Source organism: Nasonia vitripennis, chromosome 4 (genome assembly GCF_009193385.2).
Source record: "Nasonia vitripennis strain AsymCx chromosome 4, Nvit_psr_1.1, whole genome shotgun sequence".
NCBI lineage: Eukaryota > Metazoa > Arthropoda > Insecta > Hymenoptera > Pteromalidae > Nasonia > Nasonia vitripennis.
In genome coordinates this window covers 29,448,441-29,458,868 of record NC_045760.1, presented here as the reverse complement: position 1 = coordinate 29,458,868, position 10,428 = coordinate 29,448,441, and the positions used below count along the sequence as shown (strand labels likewise).

General features: G+C 41.7%; 1 protein-coding gene across 9 annotated transcripts; it reads left to right on the top strand.

Moving 5' to 3' along the window:
• Positions 1-543: 543 nt before the first annotated feature.
• Positions 544-10,426, top strand: Zasp66 (Z band alternatively spliced PDZ-motif protein 66). Of its 9 annotated transcripts, none has more exons than XM_032598820.1 (9): positions 544-796; positions 2,027-2,262; positions 2,850-3,015; positions 6,313-6,468; positions 6,885-6,935; positions 7,757-7,845; positions 9,408-9,549; positions 9,672-9,701; positions 9,789-10,426. In XM_032598820.1, exons 1-9 carry the CDS (start codon positions 746-748, stop codon positions 9,879-9,881), a joined length of 1,014 nt encoding a protein of 337 aa, XP_032454711.1. In that variant the 5' UTR covers positions 544-745; the 3' UTR covers positions 9,882-10,426. The 9 variants fall into 9 exon arrangements, 6 of the variants coding, with proteins under 6 accessions (XP_032454711.1, XP_008214547.1, XP_032454709.1 ...); XM_008216325.4 differs by lacking the exon at positions 544-796 and adding an exon at positions 1,327-1,813 and having other exon boundaries at positions 2,027-2,157; XR_004344815.1 differs by lacking the exon at positions 544-796 and adding an exon at positions 1,365-1,813 and having other exon boundaries at positions 2,027-2,157; positions 8,485-9,549.
• Positions 10,427-10,428: the final 2 nt, after the last annotated feature.

Sequence of the window (10,428 nt, the reverse complement as noted above, 5' to 3'; positions counted from 1 at the left end):
CAATGTATCGCTGCATCGCGCTGAATGTCTATTGCAAAGCTATATACGTATACGAACGACAGATCTCGTACTGTCATCATCGGCAAGCTTGGCATACCGATTTAATACTAGGTCATTGACGCTGTTTACTTTATAAATACTTATTTATTATATGCTTATCGCTAACTACAGCCTATTGGCAAACCCTCTTCTTTTATAACGTCGCGACTATATAGCGATACACCGAAATTAGCATACACGAATTCCTCTCGAAAAAATGCAAATACACGCAGGTCGAGCGAAAAGTAGCCCCTCATTCTTTCTCCTCTCGCAGAAGTAAAAAGAAGAAAAACACGCGTGTACGTGTGACACAAGCAGTAGGCTAATTCGAGTCTTGCACCAATACAATGCAACGACTTTCTCGTCTGTCGATAGCCCTCTCTCTCTCTCTCTCGTACTCACACACCGAGACACATACGTACACACACAGAGGTACTGGACCCTTAGGCGTTAATGGATACTTACGGCCGGGGCTACATACAGGACGGGGTAATCGGATCGAGAGAGACGAGGAAAAGTCTTCGGATCGATCGGATCGGATCATCGTTCCTGGTAGCCGACACACTACGTGCACCTAGTCCGCATCCCCGTGAGGAGCCCTGATCCAATCCCTGACACCTGCGCTGCTGCTGATACCGCTGATTTCGAGAAGTTCAAGTTGAAGAATTTCAGATCGACTTTAAATTATTATTTTTTTCTCGATAAAATGGCTAGAAAGTCGCTGAGATTCTCGATCGGCAATTACTTCGAGACCTACGTGAGTATTTATTACGTGTGTCCGTGTGTGTGTGTGTGTGTGTGCAGATGTGACTCTCCGATGCATTTATACGTCCGAGTGCGACTATACTGCATCGAGGAGAGAGAGAGAGAGAGAGAGAGAGTCTCAAATTGACTTTTTTCTCAACGCCTCTATATTTATACGCTCACTCTCTTTCGCGCGAGTATATAGTGCGATCTCGATCTCGAATAGACGCCGGTTTATCGGCGCCTGTGTAGCGAGCGCAGCTTATACGCACACGTTATGCTTCGTCGAATTTTTGAAATTACACATATATATATAAGAGCCTTTGTGAAGAAATTGCGTGTTTTATAACGTGTCGAGTAATCGACTTAATTAAATTTTAGAGGAAATTCCAACTTTATAGGTGATCCAATAACGCAGTATCAATTTTGGCAAAATTAAATCTCAGAATTCGCGCTCTAATACATAAGCGAGTAAACGGACTCGAGACATATTTCGGTGCACACTAACTCGCACACGCATCGAATATAAGCGCGGAAGAGAGGGAAACGAGTTGAAGACAATACGGGTACAGCCGCATATGCCAATAGTAAACGAGGGCAGATTTCAGCGCTCGCGCACACTCTTTCGTTTGAGAGCGAAGCTATAGCTGCAGCAGCGCCTAAGACCTGTCAAAGTCAACTTAGCCCTACATTAAGCCGATCGCGCGGAGCGCAGTGGCTTTTGGATCGTCGTATTGTTCGCATATATATATATATGTAACGTATTACTATCGCGCGCGCGCGAGTGCTTTTTATACTTATTGCGCGTCCATTTTTTTTTTTTTGTTTTCTTTCCTTTTCGGAATATAACAATACAGTGTGGACGGAGTCGAGTTTTGTTGCACACATATACATATATATATATTAAGCGTGGATTATGACGAGGCGGCATACGCTGACCGTGAAATTACGAAGGCCGAGCCGAAGTGTGCCCTGGGGTATCAGCATTGCCGGTGGATCTGATTTGGGCACGCCCTTGGTCGTCACCCGTGTGAGTCCTTGCGCTATCGTTACCTTGTCCGTCGGTGACCTTATGAGATTTTTCGTTGTTTTCATTTTTTATTTATTTATTTTTTTTTTTGTTAGTTGTATAACGAAAGCCTCGGAAGTATAAATACAGTGAACACTCGATCGGCGCTAATTATAACGGTATAAAAATAATATAAAAAAAAAAAAAATTGAATAAAACGCTTTCTGTTCGCAGTCTGAGAACGAGGAGCTGCAGAAGGGTGACGTGATCAAGAAGATCGACGAGTACGACGTGCGCGACTTGAGGCATGTTGACGCCCAGACACTCCTGTCAAATTCCGAGTCCGTAAAGCTAGCCATCGAAAGGTCCGAGTCTTACATTCCCTCGAGAACAGACGTATCATCATCGAGCATTATTATCGATAATAATAATAACACTCAGTTGTCGTCCCGTACCGGCACAGTCGAAAAGTTCGTTATAACCGACGCCATCTCGCGAAGCTTTCACACCGTCGTCAAGCACTTGCTCGAGCAGCTTATTCTGCAGCTTTTTTAAATTTACTATTATATACAGTTTTTTTTTTTTTGTCTCGTATAGCAAAACAGCGAGTCCAGTGTGTGCGAGTTTTTTTTTTTTTTAATAGATACGGTGTAATCAGACTCGCGCAGTAGTCCAAGCATTGTTTGTTGGTGTAATAGCAGCGAAACGCCAGACACACACACACAGGGAAGCCGATAAATTTAACCGAGCTTTACAACCGGGCCAACTTTGACGGACACACACGTGCGGTACTCGCGGTTTTTTTTTCCTGCATTTCTCGACTTTGCGCTGAATATTATATAGTTTAGCAATAAAAGCATTTCACTCTGCATTATTTAAACACGTCTGTTCCTCTTTCTCTCTGGACTTGCTGCTTTGTCGCGTAAACAACGCATAAACTCTCACAGCGCATATAACAATAAAAAATCCATCGGCTTCTGGGTAACGTTGATAAAAAAAAAAAAAAAAACTGTAAATTAACCATCTTTGTCTCTGTGTGTGTGCGTCGGCGATTCAGGCCGAAGAGCACGCAGGTGCCGCCCGTGTTGCCCAAGAGCCCGGTTCCACCTCCTGTTCCGATCGACGTCCCGGAATTCACGAGGTGCTCTCTTACACCCGAAAGATTCACACCGTCGCACGAGCACATCGACGAGGTGCGCGAGGAGAGATTCTACCTGTCCCAGGTTAGACAACGATTAAATTTTACATACATATACTTATATTTTCACGTGAATTTTAGACTGACGTTCCCACGTTTGATTTCGGTGTAATATACCTATACACACAAACGTAAGGGGGAGCTGATTCCGAGATATTTCGAAAGATAACAAACGTCGCGTGGAAAAGTTGCTTATTTTTTTTTCCATATGCATAAACAGCGCCGCGAAACAATGGACTTCCGGCGAAATAAACGACGGCTGATCTCGTTCCTGTACTTATAAATCATCCGGAAACTACTGACTACTGCTGTACGCGTGTATGCGTGATATGGAAGGGGTAAAACGCGTGTATTTTCGGTGGCCGGTGTCGTGCGTATAGTCGATACTGGAAGAAGTCAGCGAGAGGTGTGCGACGGAGTTGCGCTATAAATATCGTCTCTTATTTTGCACGTATATTATATACGCGCGGAATGAAGCCGAGATCGAAGAATTAATTTTTGGACATAATTTCCTCTTTATACAATAATACATTCCATTGGAAAAGCTCAGCTTTCAAAACAAAGCTCAGAGGCCAAAGGTTGAGGTCAAGCCCTACGCGCAAACTCTCATCCATGAGAGAGCCAACAGAATAAAAATATACCCGAAAATTCGGCAGCGTTTCTCCCGCGCTCGCGCCGCGAAACCGTAGGAGTATGGCATCTCTCGCCGCCGCAGCACTTGGAGAACGTGCGAGTCGCGGAGTTTAGTGGCCGGCCGCGCATCGATCGAGCCAGTATACCGTGGGATACGAGCACAGTAGTATCCGCGAAATCGCCGCCAATTATTGTTTTTTACTTCACATATTTCCGAGCTTTCGGCGAGCTGCGAAAGCTCCGCGAAGTACAAGAGTATATAACGATAGTGTGGCGCAGAGGGACATAGTTACACATATATTGTATACACATAATAAAGATGCCGTCGTATCGACGTTCGTTAACGACGAGCTACAGCACACCCTTCGACAGCAGGCCGACCAGCGAGAAGGAAGCTGCCGTGTACTGGGTAGGATTGCATCGAGCTTTATTTTTTTTCGAAAATTCGCGGGAACCCGCGGTTATATATTTACATATAAGAGAGAATATCAATGAACTTTCCGTAAACCGACACTCGCTTATTTTCTCATCGGCGCGTCGAAAAAAAAAAAATATATATATATATATAACAATAGAGCGGTGTATATTGGCATCGGCGAAAGCTCTCGTCCCGGTGCCAATAGTCGAGTCGAGCTTTTACCGGCGCTAAACTTAAATCCGATGCTTTGTTGCAAGTATATCCGTGAGATAATACAGGACATATGCGCACACAAGCTTTCAAGGGATGCAGTGCATTGCATACCTATATAGTTTCAAACTGCATTACGGCTATCGATGCAAAGCACCGGGATGCACTTCTTCGATATACACACCTACACACACACACACACACACTATACGCTATTTTCGTTTGTCGGGAAATCTGGGTTACTAAAACACAGCCGCTCTCTCGTCATCGTTCGCCAATAAGTTCGCAAGCTCTGGGCTATGCGTATATTGTATATATATAAATAAAAGACTTCCAGATATCCTATTACATTCAAATCTCCCGCGCGTCGGCACACAGTGTCGTATACATCGTCAGGTATAAGACGCGACCTTGAAAGCTCCCGGCTGGTCGCATAATCGTATATACAGAGGGAAAACTACAAAAGCTGGACACGAACGGATGAGGAATGTCTATATGATACATGGACGAACGGACGCGCGAACGACAAAGTGCTGGCGGTGTATATACCAGCGAGCGTTTTATTTTTACGACTGGCTGCTCGGGGCCTTGATCTATTTCGAGAAAATTCGCGTCTGGGCTGTGCGCGTCGCAGCTCTCTGTGTGTTTGATGCCATCGTCGCAAGCTGCGGTAATGTTCCTGACCCATTTATGCAATATGGAATGCCCCCAAATATCGTTCCGCACCTCGGCGCGTATGAAGCTTTTTGCGTCTTTCTCTCAAATATCGCACGCGGGGTCGTGCGCTTCAGTGGAACGAATTTAGATATAGAGTCGGTGGTTCTGCCCTTCGCGAAGGTCTTCTCTTTGAAAGCGTATAGCCTTGAAAACGGAAGCGGAAATGCCGCCGGTGATAAGGTGGAGACTTTTGGAGTCGAGTGTTTTTCTTGGTATTCTATAATCGATAGATGCTTGAAAGCACAAGTTGGCTCCGGTACCTGAAACTTCGCAATAGATTTTAATGTGAATGAACAGCGGGAGCGGATAAATAAATAATTTTAAATTTCGCGCCAAAAAAAGCTCTATAGGTAATTTTAAACGCTCATTCGTCAGACTATATACATTACACGCCGGTTTTCAAATCCAAAAACTGCACGTCGTCGCAGTTTCGCAAATGCGCTTAAAGACTATAACAAAGAGTACTATATGAAAGCTTATAATTCATAAAGCTCGTCGCGATAGTTTACAAAACTGTGGCCGGTAAAAATAGTCGTCGAATATACGAAAAATAATTACCCTGCATGCCAAAAAGTGGCTGTATAGCGTAGCTCTGCCAAAAATCAAAAACTTTCGAAAATACCAGGGGCACAAACACAAAGCCAAAAGCGACGACTGAAAGCTTCACAGCACACGCATACCGTGTATTTTGGTAAACGACCGAAAAATTAATTGGGGCGTTCGCGATACACGAGAGCGTCTAATTGACAAGCTTTCTCTCGGCTGTGCTTGCGTTATACCTATACGCATTTTGTAAATACATGTATACAGAGCTTGCGCGCTTATTACAGAAGCTCGATATTATTACAGATAATCGCGGATTTTTCTTGGCCGACGTTCAAAGAGAGCTATACTCGCAGCAGCCGGCGAATAAATTCGTTAACGATGCCTCGCGGATCCTATACATATACACGGAGAGCTAGACGTGAACGTGACTATATTATAAAAATACCTCGCTTTTATGGCGTTTACGACGAAATCACACCAGCGCTACTTTTACCATCGAAATGTAATCATAATATCGAGGGAAAGCAGTATACAATATTCAGATCTGCGTCAATACTTTCCTCTAAAAAAAGAAGCTCGGAATAAAGCTCTCGAGCTTAAAAACGATATGTTTGTCCCAAGACTCGAAACACAGTTTTAGCGCTACTCGTAAATTCCAACCAACACACAGGGTTCCAACTAAAAAAATCGCAACGACGTATAACAAACAGTCAGTCTAAGATTCGCACGCATATATCACTTCACCCTCGATTACGCACAATAACAATAATAACAGAAAAAAAAAACAAATTCTTCCAGCCATACCGCACAACGCCCCTCGTCCTCCCCGGCGCGAAGATCAAGAAGGATGCGCCGCTCGGCGAGTGTTATCTGCGCCACCATCCGAACCCCATGGTCAGGGCTCCGCCGCACCACTACGAGGTCGCAAACCCCGAGGTCGCGATGAAGCAGAAAGTACGTACATTCAAATATCAGATCACGCCGGTCGTTCGAGAGCTGAGAATAGAGCGACTGGAGAAGTAAATTTTTTTTCTTCTTCGGGTGTTTATAAGTCGTCGATTAAGAAAAATAATAACGTTGACCGCGAGATTTAAATACACTTCCTACTGTACTTTCTTTTATTTTTCGAAGCGAATCGAGCGCAGAAACATCCGGTTGTCGACTATACATACAATACTCTTCATATTCGTTTTCTCATGTTGTACACACGTCGTCGCTTTCTTGCTCGATTCGTGTTCCTACTACACACTACATGTATTATGTTGTATTTTAAGACGGCTAAACGATTATGTAAGAAGCTTTCGTTCGGAGTTGATCGACGTGATTATCATTTACTATTATTTGCTGTTTCACGTGCGAAACGACTATAGGTGGCGGAATCTGTACTTCAGCGAGTTCTGAGCCCTAACGAGCTTCCCAAGGTTTGCAACACACACTATACAGGCACAAATTGTTTTCTCGTTGCTTCTTTTTATCCAGCGCATTTTCGCAACAATTTTCGAGTGACATACTACGCATACACCGCTGCAAGAGAGTTTGCTCACTCGACTATTAATGAAAAGCTTAGGTGCCAAACGGCCGAGGTGTCGCGCTCTGGCTCTCTAATTTACGTATTTATCTCGCTTTATTCGAAATTGGATCTTACACGAGTAGCATTTCAAGACATTTTTTTTTTTTACTTGAAACTAAATTTTTACTAATTCATTATAACATTATTTAACGCACTAATGCAGACAGATTCAATTTTCAAGCTAATATTATAAGACCAAAATTTTAATCATTAATTTTACTACAAATATCAGCCGCCGGATTCGCACAACTCGAGGAGCTTTGGAATGAAAGTAACGATGCAGCGCATGGCGAATGTATAAAACAAAAAAACATTTGATTTAGTTGTCGTGCGTTCCAGAGATATTCCTGGCACTGGAGCTGCCGCTGACGCCTCATCGCTTATAATACGATACTACATATACCTAATCAATGTCATCACACATAATTTTAATCATCTTTACTATATGATAGCTATAGCGCCGAGTGATATATAATCTGTTTTGTCTCGTTAATTATTTATTGATTAATAATATGCAGTCGTTTTGCCAAATAAAAACAAATCAAAGAAAAAAAAATGAAAGAGTGAACTGCCGTTGTTTTCAATTATCGCTACTGTAATATATAAGCTTCTGCGTCTATTTACCTATATCGACTGTTTTCTCCACCTTTCGTCATGTTCTTTTTTCGACAGGTTGTGCACAAGCAATTCAATTCACCGATCGGCCTCTACTCCGAACAAAATATCGCAGACACTATTAAATGCCAGGCCTCGGCCATACCGTAAGTAAACCAACCATATATCCGCGTTTTTATCATATAACTTTATATATTTCACGAGCTTATATTACATCACATATCTTTTTCTCGTAATCAATCATCTATATCTGACAAACTAGAAAAATACTACTACCATCGCTCTAAATCATCGCAATTATAACTAGTATGATTTACTTATTTAATCTCGTCTCGCTACTACTTATAACTATTAATGCAAAATTTTTTGTTATTGTTGGTTTTGTGATTGCTCTCATATATTAATCGAACTTATTAGCTTTCAACGCTTTGGCTGAACTCACTGCTTAACATAACAACGGAAAAGGGCTTAAATAATAAAATTCAAATTGTAAACGCGATCGGAATACGCGACAGAGCAGCAGCCGGAAAAGACCGTGTGATTCGGGATGTCATATACTTTACCACAGACCTGACACGAGAACTCAAAAATCATCAATTCAGATTCACAATACAAGCAACAGGAGACACTGAACTCGCAGAGAACGTAAAAAGTACGCGTCACACACACGCATTCGAAAGTAAAACACACCATTTCTCACAAAGTTTTAGATGGGACATAAATCGAAGCTACGATATACGACTGCCGAAGATTGACTTAACTTCTCTGTTTGTTTGTATTTCCAGCATTTTCATAGACTTTTCCTTCCTGAAACAGAAACAGGAAATCGAAGAGCAAGCGAGACGCATGAAAGAGCAGGCACGAGAGGCTGCTGCGAAGAACGTGTGGCCGCAGTTCAATAGGCCTAATTAAATTTTATTAATCTTCTCTCGCTCTCGACAGATTCTATTTTCTTTCTTTATTTACCTTCCGTCAATAAACCGAACAGACCACAGCCACACACACACACACACACACACGCACACACACCACAGACCGTGATTTGCACATCGAATCTTCCAAACAACGATCGAAATTACATATACAGCACGAAAAACGAAAGCATATACATTTCAAAGATGTGTATACGAATGAACGACGGTAGAAAAATCGAAAAATACATAATAAACATGTTTGACGTAGATTTGAAACTAGTGAACAATGAATAAATGCACGCGTTGCGCTTTTCAAATGTAAACAAGAACTTGCATGCGATGCGCATCAGTATAGTGGATAATCGCATAGGTTTTCACGTAGTATACACTCGATACTATTATACTAACCAAAAGTGTACCTAATACTATTTATCTTTGTAAATAATACGCCATCGCTCTTCGAAAACTACTGCGAATGGAAAAAAAATAACCGAAAACTGGCAAACCAAAGTCTCTATCTCTCTCGCTTGCTACTATATCTTCTTCTACAAAACTATTGTTGAGCATCCAAAAGAGTATGTATAAGACGCGAGATGCAAGTATAATTGAATAACACCTCTTTGAGCTAGCCAAAAAGTACAGGCTTTTATCTAAAATTTCGTGTCTTGTTGAGATGCACGTAAGAGCAGTTTTGATGTATTGAACGTAGACTCAATTGTATAATCGCAACTGTGTGTCTTATGAGAAACAAACTAAAAAGTCGGTGTGTATTGTTACACGAACGATCCATGCAGTAAGAAGCCAGGCAAATACGATCCTAGCCAAAGCGAGGCTTACAAGGCACTTCAGGAGGAGGGCTACGATGATCACATCCAGCATGTCAGCCAGCCGACGCGTCAGGGAGTCTTCTCGCCGCAAAAAGCCAGACAAAACAGAGTAAGATTTCGTTCATTTCTTTAACGACGTCCTAAGTGCATCCAAAGTTTTGTTCTAAAATCACCAATAATGAGATAAATTGAAGCCATGTGATGCGAAGTAAAAATTTGTCCTATTCACAGCCTGCTCCGTTCCGGCCGAAGAGTCCTGGCGTGAGTATTTTACTTTATCCCATCTGATAAGAATAATTAGTAAACGAACATCTGAAAATAATTTACCTGTCTTTGTCTTCTGTGCAGATCAACATCGTCGATGGCGATGGCGAGACAATTCACCAAAGCAACAGCTTCAAAAGGATCATGTACAGCGTTCTTGGACAAACCGATTACTAGATGCAGAGGAGAATTTCGAAGCAAATACGATGTATTAATTTCACGAATACGCATCTGACATTCGCTACAAAAAAAAAAAAAAAAGTTATTAAATTAAACAGAAGTGGCGAATGACCATTCGAGTCGAACAAATGATACAATAGAAAAAAGAGAAACTTAAATTCGTCGATATTATGAACAAAAAAAAAGCGTTAAACTAATGCATATAAGAGATTTTATTTTTACATGCAAAACCGCTCGAGATCAAACTTATTTTTTTATTCCCATTGAAAGCCCAATTTTTAATCTCTTCCATTTTTTCACAGTCGGTGTAACTCTGCGCTAGCTCACTTGTACTTATTATATTAAACGATCGAACGTCAACTTTTTAAGGAGATGATTTATGAAAAAATGCTTTTAAACCGAGTAGAACGACGACGATGAAAACCAATGTTGAACATGGCAAATACTCGTGCGCGCGCGTGCTTATGTATATATGTTATAAGTTTATTTCGAATCAAACTATTGTAAGAAGATATTGCGAAAATAAATAAATTAACAAGTAACT

Bases quoted from the DNA above. Each gene is read 5' to 3' on its own strand.
- Zasp66 (XM_032598818.1), top strand. From the start codon at position 1,700: ATGACGAGGCGGCATACGCTGACCGTGAAATTACGAAGGCCGAGCCGA. The intron at 1,814-2,026 runs GTGAGTCCTTGC...TTCTGTTCGCAG, and splicing joins CGCCCTTGGTCGTCACCCGT to TCTGAGAACGAGGAGCTGCA. The intron at 6,936-7,756 runs GTTTGCAACACA...TTTTTTCGACAG, and splicing joins GCCCTAACGAGCTTCCCAAG to GTTGTGCACAAGCAATTCAA.